This window comes from Neopelma chrysocephalum, unplaced genomic scaffold (genome assembly GCF_003984885.1).
Source record: "Neopelma chrysocephalum unplaced genomic scaffold, ASM398488v2 Primary Assembly neopelma1_26, whole genome shotgun sequence".
NCBI lineage: Eukaryota > Metazoa > Chordata > Aves > Passeriformes > Pipridae > Neopelma > Neopelma chrysocephalum.
This window is the reverse complement of record NW_020897695.1, coordinates 28,882,844-28,896,531: the sequence shown is the minus strand read 5'-3', so window position 1 is coordinate 28,896,531 and position 13,688 is coordinate 28,882,844. Positions and strand designations below refer to the sequence as shown.

The 13,688-nt window shown below is 38.9% G+C and overlaps 1 protein-coding gene across 1 annotated transcript in view; it reads left to right on the top strand.

Annotated features, from left to right (window-relative positions):
- Window positions 1-13,688, top strand: part of CDKAL1 (CDK5 regulatory subunit associated protein 1 like 1) — a 412,746-nt gene that overhangs the window by 293,983 nt on the left and 105,075 nt on the right. The window contains exon 12 of the mRNA XM_027676037.1: window positions 7,417-7,597. Coding sequence (XP_027531838.1) covers window positions 7,417-7,597 — 181 coding nt within the window. The remainder of the gene's footprint in view (window positions 1-7,416; window positions 7,598-13,688) is intronic.

Genomic DNA, 13,688 nt, shown 5'->3' with positions numbered 1-13,688 from the left:
CAGTTCTCATACCCTTCTGTAAGACCATATAGTGTTTTAAATTTAATCATATAATTATTTATTCTAATCCAGTATTTTGTTGTGCTGGGAGGGGTGGAGGTGGGTGATCTTGCTTAGGAGCAAGTTGGTGGCTTTAAGTAATTTCTGGATTTAAATGTTAATTGCTGAAATGGAAGTGGGAAGAATATGTGATCATGCCAAAGAATTTCAAGTGGTCATGTGAGTAGCTGAAGGTGATAATTTTAGCTTCTTTACGTAATTTCTTCTGTGAGTATGGATTTGGTTTGTAATGGTTATTGCTAAAGGAAATGTTTTCTGTAACTAAAACCACATGAAATAATCCAAGTAACAAGTGAATCCCACAAAGTTTCACAATTTTGCTGCTGCTTGCTTAGAAATCTTACTCTGTGAAAATGGGGGGGAGAGGGGAAGGGAATTCCTGCTTTATTTTTGGCAGCTCAACACTTTTATCTCTTTCTTAAATCAAATGACCAGGGATTTTGCATTTCACTCCCAACTTATCTTCCATCAAGAGTTCTTTAACTCCTCTTATTGGTGAATCAGTCCATGGTGACTGTTGCTGTAATATCTCCTATTTCCCTGTCACTGCTTTTTCAGTGTCTGTTTTCTCCCCTGGGCAGAAAAGAGCAGGTAACTGCAGTGTAAGGGTATGCCTGCACTGCTTTCTGGTTATTGATAACACCATAGAGATACCTGAGCAAACAGAGCTCCAGGAACCACCTGTACTAGCACAGAGCTCACCTCAGACTGATTTGTTCTTCTGGACTTGTTTCGAGCTGACTCAGATTCCTGTGAGCTGTGAGGAGGCAATTCTCAGGGCCGCAGTTACCCACAGCACATGCTTTACTTAACCACAACTTGACTTCCAGGCATCAGTCACTCCTTTGGAAAGTAGAGCACCTTTTTTCTCTGCCCCAAGTGGCTGACTTGGTTCTTTCTTAGGTAGAGGGTAAGATGTTGCTTTTCTTCAAACATTGTATTCTTTCAAACATTTGTTCCTTCTTTCTGTGAGGTTTTGGATATCTGTGCTGTCAGCACTTGTTCATGGATATGCTGGTCCTTATAGCATCACACTAAAATGGACACGTCTTCACTGTAAGATGGAGTAGTTGCTTCTTCTTGGATGGTCAGAATTGCCCAAGATAATAGTGATTGTATTGCTGATCTACTTCAGGATGACAGAGCATAAATCTGCTTGAGTAGATGGAAGGGATTTATGTATGCAGAGGGACATAAAAGAGAGAATATTCAGGAATCCTAAGTATTAAGGCTGTATTATCTCATACATGGCATTGGTTATTCCTCAAATTCATCTTTTTTTCTGGAAATCCACAATTTTATTGTAAAATTTTCCGAGAGTCAACTTGAAATGGAGACAATTGTATGTCTTCAGAGAAAAAATCTTGCAAGATTTATGATTGCCAGATAAAATGATTGCCTGCAGTCTTTCTCACTTTTGTCAGAATTACGTAGGTTTAAAATGGCTGGCAAAGCTTTAGTCATTTTATACTCAGAAGTGCTGAAACAGACTCACCACGTCCGTTAGCTATGCTAATAAGGAGCATCTGAAGTTCTGTATGTTTGAAGCAACTTCCTGGGTTTTTTTTAATTGCTTTCACTTTCATAAGAGCCACTGTACATTCCTGGTTCACTGAACAACGTGTTTTAGAGCTTCTGTCCTGCATCCTAGAAAACATGTTGCAATTGAATTTTTAGACTGACTGTAAATGCATTTATGTAATGTTACAAAATGCTTACTGATGATGTTCAGCAGTTCTTTCTTTGCTTACTTCAAAATAGATAAACTGCATTTCATGTAAAAAAATTTAATATTGGTTGATGCACAAGAACCTGTTCTAGTGGTTTTTTCCATCATATTTCATAGCTGAGGCAATTTTTTAAACATCATCTGAATCTATGTAATAAAGAATTTTGTGCTGCTTTCTTTCAGGCTGTCAGAGCAAAGGTCACTTTAATTTTCAAGTGTGTGTGTTTTATATTTTTCTGTGTTATATCTTTTTTCCACTCTTTTTTTTCATTAAGAAATTATGTTTCTCATGTGGAACTAATTGTACATATTTTTGTTCATCAATGCTTTGAAAAAGACTAAGAGCTTGATTTTTGACATTTTGGATTTTATTCTGAGTGAAATCTTATGCTTTTCTCCCCTTTTTAAACTTCTTTGAAAACAGCATAATCAACAATGATATAAAAATGCACTTTGCAATGTCATATTTTAGGCAGTTATACTGGTGTGGCAGGATTGAACTGTAATTAATTGCTATTGCTGAATACACTGTGGTTCTTATTCTCTTTTCATACCCAAGCTTTTCTTTGTGTGTAATAATTCCATCCAGGAATAAATCTAATTACTAAGATAATTAACACCTTATCAGCAAATGGAGTTCAGACATTTGTAGAGTTTATGAATTTTTAAAATATGTAATTTCCTTTTAACTGAATGACAACTTGTGTTATGGAGAAAAAGAGCATATTTTATTGTATCTAGCTTGATTGGACCTTATAATTCATGTTGCTATAGAAACAACCAAGCCTTTATAAAGGATGGTATTACTACTACTATTGGTAATAAATGCTTTGACTGTTGCCAATAGTGTCATTAAAATGGTTAAAATAACTTCATTATAATGGTTTTGTCAAATGTAATGAATGTTCTGTTCATATTCTGAGAAATGGCAGCTGATGTTAGGTGGTACTGATTTATAAAGGAATGTACTCTTTCTTCCATGTTCTAGCTATTGCTGCACAAGATATTTATGATATGAAAAAAATCATGTTGCAGAATACGGTGCTGCTGTTCACTCAGTCCTTAAAGCTAATGAATTCTGTTGATATCAAGCAGAACTTCATACCTTGACATTTGTCAGTCTTAAAAGAGCAGTGGTAATTGAGGCTGTTTAGCCAACAGGTCTGGAGATTTCTGCTGTTCTGTACAATATTCAGCCTCTGTTTACCACTTATGGTTAGTGAACCAAGTCCTTGAAAATATTCAGTTTTTTTACTGGTTTTGATTTGTCATTCATATGCCATGTTTTAACTTCATCTCAAATGGTGGAGTCTGAATTCATCAACGCAGAAAGAAATTGATAGAATTTGGTTTCTTTGGTGGGGATTTTTCATAAGGAAAATGTGGAAGAAGTTTCTAATAATATGTCTTACAAATTCCCATGCTGGTACCTATATATGCAGACATTTGTTAAAAGGAGGACAAGACATTTGCTTTAGTATAAACTTATTACCAATACTTAAACAAAAAAAAAAGTTGTATAAGTTAAAAAACAAAACAAAACAAAACAGAATGTATTTACTACCATGTACTATTTGTGTGAAGGCCATTGTGGTGAATATAAACTATGTTCTAATATTGCACCTAATCAAATTAATAAGAACAGTATTGTGGTGGTTTGAAAAACCTTTTCTCTGGGGCTGTAATGGTTTGCCCCACTGATAATACTAGACCAATCAAAGGTTCATATGCGCCCTGCGGAAATTACATACCCACAGCAACGGAAGAGAAGGTGGTGAAGTTTTTTTTTTAGTTGGTTGGTAGCCATGATCTGAACCACGAGGAGGCAGGGGGCCAGTCAGCCCCTCTGGGGGCTGAGAGCCCCCAGCCCTAGCTGAGGCTACGAGAGACCCGGTGTAGTGTCAAAGCTGGACCGGGTCCTGTAATCAAGAGGTGGGAGAATTTCCTTACTGTCAGCAGTGGCAGAAAACATTGAAAGCGGCAGCGGAGCAGTCCTGAACAGAAACAGCGATGGCTGAAAGCCAAAAAGATAGTCAATAGCAACAAAATAACATGAAGCCGGCTGAAGGACGCAGAGATGTTCCTGCAGGAGGGAGAGCTGGCAACGAAACAGAGGAAAACTCAACAGAGCTGTTTTGGGGTAAGACTGTATTAATTTCCCAAAACTCAGAGACCTGTTGAAGAGGAGGGGTGGACTTCCAAACCTTTAGGGAGTCCCAAAATGCAGCAGCAGCTAGAGTGAGACAGAGGAGCCGAGAAACCCGGAGTCTCCTGAGAGCTGAGCCAGGATGGAACACGGGGGAGGTGGCCATGCCCTCTGCTGCTGCTGCTTCTATCGTGCTGGCGAGCTGAGACAGAGCAAAAGAGCTTTGGTAAGACTGAACTGAAAGCTGCCTTCAATGTTCTACCCCAAGAGGAGTGAAGATCTACAAGGAGATCCCCCGAAGGCTCGGGCTCGGGGTTGAAATTTCCACAAAGTAAGAACCAAAATCCTGACTGCCATACTTAAATCTGCTGCCTTAGGAAAATGAAGGACACTAACCAGTGCCACAAAAAAAAACTGAAACGAAGGAACTGTGGCCTGTGCAGTGACAGAAAGACTTTTCTCTTTCCTTCTTGGACTTTTATTGAAGGAAAAGAGGAATTTAATTCAATGTAAATATATATATATATATATAGGTGTGAGTAAATAAATCTTTGTAAATATTTTTCCCTTCCCCCAATAACGAAAGGTTGTGTTTTATCTGAAAACTCTCCACATGAAGTGAAAAAGATATCAAGTCCATACCATCACTAAACCCTCTCACAGGGGCAGACTGTGGGAGGGGGGCTTAAACTTAAAAATTGGATCCTTGGGAGTTTCAAACCACCACAAGTATTCTCTGCTTCCCTTTTCTTGGGTCTTTTGCAAACAGATTCACCTTTTCCAGTAGAACTCATTGTTTCAGGAACTGTTTTTCAGTTATTCAAACTCAAGTTTCTTCACCCACTGTAATCACAGCATTTTTTTTTTCTGTGGTGGTGTACTGTATAATAGGAAATGATAGTTCTCTTTGGCTATTCAAATGCTCTATAAATGTCATTTGAACTACATGCATTGGTATTTACAGTTCTGCATTCTCTTGTCCTGATGAGGGGAATAGAAGCCTTCCAGCCATTTCTTTATGTTGGGGACAGTCTTGGAGATCCCTTCTTGAGCTCAGGTGTGAGCTTTGGTTGTGACAGTTCTCCTTCTGCCATTCACCCCTAAAGGAATCTCTTTCAGCTGTTCCCTTGCCTGTAGCCTACCTAAGAACTGTAGAATTATTTAGGTTGAAAGGGACTTTTGGAAGATATCTCATCTATTCCCCCACTTGAAACAGGGAGTTTTAAGTCACATACCACAAATATCTTTATAGAGTTCTTACTTTTCCTCATAAATCATATTTTCTCCAGTTTATTGTCATTACTGACAGTGTAGAATCAACTCTGCTTTGTGGAAGTAGTCCCGTCTATGTCAGTAGGGAGCACTGAGCACTATACGTTTCTGCCTCTCAGCAGAAGATGTTACCATTATTCCCATTCTACACAAGCAGGCTGAATACAAAACAGTGCTGTGCTTTACAGTCTCTCCCAAGGCAGTAGTCATCCAGCTGACTAGTGTCAGATTTGGAAAACTGAGTTGATATCTCCTGGGTCCCATAGGGTATTCCGGAAGTATTGTGCAGTAATCTCTTGATTGGGGGACTCATTTTTTATGGCCATGTCACAGAAATACAGAAGGGTTGAAGCTGACAGGGACCTCTGGAACTCGTTTTGTCCAACCCCCCTCCTCAAGCAGGGCCACCTACAGCCAGTTGCACAGGACCATTGTGTGATGGCTTTTGAATATCTGCAAGGAGGGAGACTCCATGACCTCCCAGAGCAACATGTGCTTAGTCACTCTCAATCAAAAAGTGCTTCCTGATGAGGAGCATCACTTGAGCCCCGTACCCTTGACTACCGCCCCCAAGAGCTCTGGAATCACTTCTAATACTGTCCAGGTTTCCAATTACAAGATCATTTGTGCTCACATGAAGTAACAGTGGGCAGTAGCAGTCAAAGGGCCAGATAAGCCCCACAGCATCCTGGATCTTTGCCCCTGGCAGACAGCAAACTTCTCGAGATGGTTGGTTGGGTTAACAGATGAGTGCTTGTGTCTGCCACAGCAGGGAGTCACCCATTATGATGGCTCAATGCTTCTTCCTGGTAGACTTGCATGGTTTAGGGGTTAGGTGGGCCAGATACTTTGCTTGTCATCACATCTGCCTCCACTTCAACTTTAAGGGTGATGAGCATATTTTGCAGTTGCAAGCCCTTAGGTTGGTCAAGATCCTTCCTCTTGGTGTCAGAAGTCACCAACTTCCATCCTTCCCCTTCTCCAGAGTTCTTGCTTCCCTTGGTAGTGGGTGTTGACACTACCTGCTTCTGTACTGCAATCAAGGGGCTCCTCAAACTATTGAGTTGCAGAGAATTATAGAATCATTAAGGTTGAGGAAGACCTCTAAGGTCGAGTCCAACCATTAACCTGGCACTGCCATCTCCTTCTCATCTTCTCTGATGTTGCACAGCCTCCTGTAACTCCTCCACTTGAAGACGCAGCTCCTCCAAAACAGCACAGCTCCTGCAGGACAGAGGGTCATTTCTCCCAGTTTTAGAGAGAGCCCTCAAGGACTCTCTGAAGCCTGGGACTTGGAGGGCTGCATCCACCATCTGAAGCGCAGTTGGGGTGCAAGCCTTGACAGCTGCTCCAATGTCTACTGGGGAAAACTCTCAGTGACCTGTTACCGCCATGTCCAAGACTGTTACTGTGGCACAATTTCAGCTAAGGCCCCCTTACTTCACCCCCTTTGGTACATCCTTATGTACTATCTGCTGTGTCTGGTGGCTGCCTCTTGTTAGCTGCTCTCTCTTGAGCTGCTGTGTGCTGCGTGGGTTCTGCATATTCAGTCCAAGGGGAATGGTTAGGAAATGCTGACCTTGCTTAAATAACAAGAGACCTCCGTGCCTGTGCATTTGTGAACTTAAGTATTTTGTTTTTCTTTTGAAGAAAGGCATAGGCTGATTTTATAGAGTACTGAGTTAGAAATTAACTTGGGACTAAGAGATGTCTTTTTTGCTCGTAAGCCAATTTTGTTTGAATTTGCTGGGTTATGTGACATGCCAGTCCCCTCTTTTGGGTACCCTGTTCTACTCTGATAGCAGCATTGTAAAACATTAAATGGTTGACATTTTCTAGCAACTAAGTCTCAAACAGTTTAAATGTTATGTATTAAACAATTAGAATTCAAGAAATAACGAGCTCTGCTGATCACCTCTAATTTCGAGTGAAGGAAGTGTTGATCCAGATGTTTTCACTCTTCTGTCACAATCCTAATCCAATGTTTGCTGCAATATCTTTCTTCTATTCCATTCACTCTCAACTGAGTACCAAATGCATCCTTCATTACCAAACAATGGTGTTAAAATCTCTTTTTTTTCCAAAAGTCATTTTAGGTCTTAATTTCTGTAGCTAAAGTTGAAGAGTTATAAGTCTGCATAAATGAGCTTTTAAGGCAGCAAGACTTTTACATTCCTTACTTAAATTTTCCTTTGTACTTTCTTTGCAGAGTGCCTGGAATAACAATTGCTACAGACATCATTTGTGGGTTTCCAGGAGAGACAGATGAAGATTTTCGAGAAACAATGAAACTTGTAGAACAGTACAAGTTTCCAAGCTTGTTTATTAATCAGTTTTACCCACGCCCAGGAACACCAGCTGCAAAAATGCCTCAAGTTCCAGCTGCAGTGGTAAGATCCATTTTCTTGTGCTGCTGTACACAGTGTACTCAGATGCCTTTAATACATAAAGCATGCACATGAAAATGGAGATTTTTCTGCAGAACTGTGCCACAATTCAGTTTAAGGTTTGTTTCAGTCCAGTAAGTGAAATGATTGTTGAACTGCCTTTAGATGTTAGCTAGATCACTGAATGCATTTTCATATATGCGTGACTTGTTCAGATTGTTAGGAAGGGTAAAATCATGGTTCTACTGAAGGTCTTGTCTGCTTTCTATCAAGTTTGGGGTGAATGCGTACCAAGAGCAATAGCTGATTGATTACAAGTATTAATTTTTTTTTCCATTTTAAGACTTCTGTGACTCCATCAATCTCAAGCTTATTGTGAATAATTATGCAAAGTATTAATAATAGAGCAATGTTAGTCTCTGATTTATCTGTCAAATATCAAATTTGCAGGACACTTCTTGAGACTCTCCTTATACTCTGCTCGTAAACTTTACTTCCTTCAGCCTGCATGTTAGAGGCCATTAAGAAAATTGCATTTAATCCTTCATGTTTTAGATGTTCCCATTCTCCCTAGCTTACTTTCCCTCTTTACCCCCTCCTCTCTCTTCCCCTTCTTTCTCTCTCTCTTCCCCTTCTTTCTCTCTCTCTCTTTCTCTCTCCTTCCTTTCTTCCTTCCCACCTGCCTGCCTCCCTCCCTCCTTCTCCACCTCCTTCCCTCTCCTTCCCTTCCTTTCAACACTTCCTAACTGCCACCATTCTCATTTTAAATTCCCATGAGGAAAACAGCCTGTTTTGATATAGAGGGTAGATGGCTATTGACTGTATTTTCCTTGATATAAATAACTATTTATAAGCAATAATAATAGCAATCATATCTAGAGGCATGATTTGATTTATTTAAAAAAATTGAATTTGTTATTTTTGTAATCTGAATCTCAAAACAGGAAAGTATACAAGACTGATGCCTGTAGTAATTCTACTCATTATTATCAGCATAAATAACATTTATATTTCCTTTCAGTGTAAGAATGAAAGTCAGCCAGCAATGTAAATCAATTTAAATAAAAACCTGTTTCTTTCAATGTATGTATCCTGGTACACCAACATGAAGTCAAAACAATATAGCAGAACTTGTATCCCTTTGCTTATATGTCTGAAAGCTAAACAAAGTATTTCTGATTACTCTCAGTATATACCATGAATTCCATAGGATGTGTCAGCTGGTGGAGACATAAAATGAAATTATATTATAGAGAATTATAAGCAATGACTGTTCATTTACTATAGACCATCTCATAACAGGAAATAGTAAGTTTTCAAATATAAGTAGCTGCTGTTGACGTAGTCTACTTAGTGTAACCAACTCACACTATTGCATTATTTTTGTTGGTTTTGAATGCTTTTTATAGACCTTGGTTAAAAAAAATTGGAAATGTAGTTTTTGGAAGGTAGGAAGCTTAAAAATCAAAACATCAATTTATATTTTTGTTTTGCATTCCTTCATTCACAATTTCTGAAGCATGTTATTTTCACAAGAGGTGCAAACAGCTTAAGTTAATTTACCCTCTTCTTTTTAACTGGGTGCTATGGGGAGACAGTATGTGAAGAGCTAAATTATTAGAAGAACATTAGCTGTTCTGTGGTTAGAAGTTTAACTTGGAAAATGGTAATTGTCAATTTAACCCAGTTTTATATTCTTTCTTCTTCTTTGTAGCACTAGTACTTATTGCTTTCAGTGAATTAGAACCTTCAAAGAAGATGGGGCCTCTAATCCAGGGCTGATGAAAATCTGTAATTAATAGATTTTGTTTCTCTTTTTTCTTTTTTTCCCCCCCGTAGTCCTTCAAAAATCCTGTATTATGAGATCCTTTGTTCTTTTATCTCTTAGGAGAAATGGAGAGTAACTAGTCAAACAGAGCAGGAAGAGCTTGTGCTAATCTCTTATGTTTTATATTCACATTACTTCTAGACAGCAGCTGATGGTCTTTCCTGCTTTGCCAAGAATGGACAGGCATTTAATTTGTCATTCCTTGCCTAGAGTAACTTACGTATGTTTCTCTGCTAAGAAAAGGAAGTAGCACATGATCATCCACATTATGCACTCTTACCCTTTCATCCTCTAGTAAAATATTATCCATGTTAATAAATTTATTTTACTGCATTTGCCTACGGAAAGAAATAGCACATGAACTGACATACAAGTGGCCCATGCAAGTGTCTGAGTGTGCATGTGGTATGTTGTATCACCAGTCTGAACTTGTGAGCTAGTGCTTTTACAGGATGTTCACAACATTATCCTCTGCAATGGATCTGTTGGTAGGATTTCTTTATAGGAAAAGAATTTTGACTGTATTGTTTAACTACTGATGCTGGACCAGCGAGCAAGTTATTTGACAATTGTTATCCTTGTAGGATTTTTTTTTTCTCAAGACTGCATGTATGTGCTGTGTTATTTCAGTTTTGCAATATTTCTGCAATGGACAGATCTGCTGTTATTTGCAAACTGCTCCACTTTAGTGAGTTCCACTTCTCCAACTCTGGTTCATGACAACTTCTGTGATTCTACCCAAGTATCACAGCTGCAATAATAACATATTTGCCATGTCAGTTCCTTTTAGGTTAGTTTTTTTCAGAAGACCTTATGACTTCTAGGGACAGTCAGTAGAATATTAAGCACAGTAATATTTAGTATTTTCAAATTTTTAGTGCATAGTTTGGATGGAGATCTTAAATGAAATTGCCTTTTTGGAGAAGATCCTCATTTGAGTTTATCTTAATAGAAAAAGAATCAGTAGCTCAACATGGAATCATCCCTTCACATAGATAATTTATCTCTGAAAGCCTTACAGGCACCAATATTTTTCTAAGAGGGCAGATGACACTAATCTAGATGGACGGTTCTGCCACCATAAATTCAGAAAAAACAGTTAAGGCTGCAGGCCTTTCTTAATTCTCCTGGAGAAAGAATGTCCATGGAGAATCAGACATCTGTCTAAATGGTCTCATCATTTCATAACCATCAATTAGATTATGCTTACCATAAATATTTTCTCCAGTTTAGAGAAAAGTTAGAACAAACCTAGGCATGATTTATATTTTTGATAAGCAATTACGGTGATGCTGAGTCATGTATGTGGAAAATGAGTCAAAATTTTGTTCAGAACTTAAATTTATTCCATTTTTTTCATTGCCTTTGCCCCCATCTTATCTACCTACTGCTAAATAAACTGTTTCAGAGATGATGTTCATTATGTCCAGTGGGCTGTCAGTAGAAAATTCTCACTCTGAAGTATGTTAATGAGGAAATGCTATTTTGTGTATTGTTATTGCTGCTATTATGATTATTATTATTATTATATATATGAATTTATCCATTTATTCACTGTGTTTAATTATAAAAGTGATAGCGCTGATAATTGTGTAACTTAAATTACAGATTCTAGTCAAACTAATAATATAATAAGCAATCTAAGAGAACATGATTTAGATGTGTCTGGTAGGGAATTCATATTTAGCTGCATTGCAAAGGATCAAAATACTTTAATTCTAAGTGTGAAAATTACTCTTTTTTTCTAAAATTAAGGATGTGTAACACCTTATGTTCTTGATAATTTTAACTTATCTGTTCTTTATTTTTTCAAGGCAGCTATTACTCATGTGGGGACTTGCAAGGAAATTTTTGTCTCTGTCCTGTGTGATCTGATCCATTACAATTTCTGAAACATTAGGGGAGATTCTCATCTCAGGATCAACTTGACTTCTGTCACTTGGTCATGAGGAAAAAGCCATTTTGAAAATAAGAATCATAGTAAGGTACAATTAGGTTAATCTCTACTGAGAGTAGTAGATGGCAGCTGTTTTGAGAGCAGTAATGTGACTGCAGCTTCATGATTACACTGCCATTAACTGCAGTGTGGATTCTAATCTTTGTCTATTTTCAATAGTGTAAGCAATTCAGTTTCAATTATTGGTGTAATTATTAGATTTTTAAAAAAGGCATTGTGATATCTAGGTAAGACTACATGTTCACTTTCTCTTTCCTTCTGTCTTTTCGTATATCATCAGATAATTACCTTGCTTCTAGCTAGAAAATTTAGACACTCAACTATTGAATGTTACTTTAATTCCTCTGAAGTGTCTCATTAAATTTTTCTCTCTGTATTAGATGTATTAAGCACTATACTTACTATACTGAGGTGAATAACCAAGTTACAAACTTCATAACAGTTCTGGTTTTGGCTGGGATAGAGTTAAATTTCTTCCTAGTAGCTGGGATGGTGCTGTGTTTTGGATTTAATATGAGAATCATGTTGATAACACACTGATATTTCTAGTTGTTAAACAGTGTTTATACAAAGTCAAGGGCTTTTCAGCTTCTCGTGCCCTGCCAGCAAGAAGGCTGGAGGGGTACAAGAAGCTAGGACGGGACACAGCTGGTACAACTGACCCAAACTGGCCAAAGGGATATTCCATACCATGTGGCATCATGTTCGGTATAAAAAGCTGGCCAGGGCCAGCTGCTTGGAAACTGACTGGGCAGTGGTCAGAGGGTGGTGAGCAATTGCATTGTGCATCCCTTGTTTTTGTATATTCTATTTCTTTTATCATTATTATAATTATTACTATTATTTTCTTCCTTTTCTGTCCCATTAAACTGTCTATTTCTCAACCCATGAGTTTTTTCACTGTTTCTCTCCTGATTCTCTCCACCATCCTGTTGAGGGCAGGTGGGGAGCACTGAGTGAGCAGCTTTGTGTGGTATTTAGTTTCCAGCTGGGGTTAAACCACAGCAGTCCTTTTTGGCACCCAATGTGAGGCCTCTTCAACATGCATCACCTCCTTCTCTGGCAATACTAAAATCTTTGCCTTCTTTGCCAGTCCATGATCACTTCCAAGACTGCTGGATGACTGGCATTTCCTATTCAATCCCTTTGTGTGATCAGTGCTACGCACTTACTCCATGTAGCATCAGTTGGGTGGTGTGTGGAGGAGACTTGTCCTTTGTACATCCAGTTCATTGCTGCCAGTTAGGATGCTAAGAGGAGCTGTGCTACAGTACCAACCAGTTCCAAAGCAGCTCAAACCCCTGCCAGTATCTCTTTTTCCATTGGGGTATGGCAGGCTTCAGATCCTTTGTATCTCCAATTCCAAAACCACCCTAGGAGTTGACATAGAGGCTCCCCTGGTGCTTTCTGCCGGAGGCTCCAGGTATGACCATTTTCCTCAACTGCTGTGTAGAGCACATTTTTTCCATCTTGCCCTGTCTGGACAGGCCTGAGGACTACTGCATGAACAGTCCCCTTGTTCAAAGCCTAGTTGTTGCTTAAGGCCCCGTTTGAAATTTTTCTTCTTCCTCTCTTGATAGAGAGGGTTGACAATCAAACTGTAATTTGGAATATTGCCAGAGGAGGATATTATTGTTATAATTTTGTTCCGTTTCTATCCCATTAAACTGTCTTTATCTCAGCCTATGAGTTTTCTCACTTTTACTCTTCTGATTCTCTCCCCCATCCCACTGCAAGGGGGAGGAGCAGGTGAGCAGCTGTGTGTTGCTTATCTTGTCTTTTATGGTTTATAGTGGGGAATTACTGAAGTCTTTCAGTACATGAAGGGAATGGTGGGCCTGCCATGTCCATGGTAGACAAAGTGTCTGCAAGTGTCTACCCAGTCTCCAAAAGCTCAGTTTTCAGAAGCCTTCATCACAAGCAGTACTTGCCCTAGGCTAGCTTTTTGTTCAAGGACAGCCAGGCCTACAGTCTGTTTCTTCTCCATAGGAATGTACCATGTCCAGCCAAGCACAATGAACGTGGTTTGCCCCTCTGCCATCCATCTACCCACAAATACTGTGTTCAAGCAAAAATTCTCCTGATTCTAAAATTTCATCCATCTATATGCTGGGCATTTTATGTGTTTGATATAATTTAACCTCAGCTGGCAATTGAGCTCCATGCAGCCGCTCGCTCACCCTTCCCCATGGCATGGGGGAGAAAATCAGAAGAATTAGAAGAGGAGCACACTGTTAATATACTCATCATTATTAGTAGAAAAACATTATCTATAATCAGACATCGTGTCCCCCTCCATTTAATCAAAT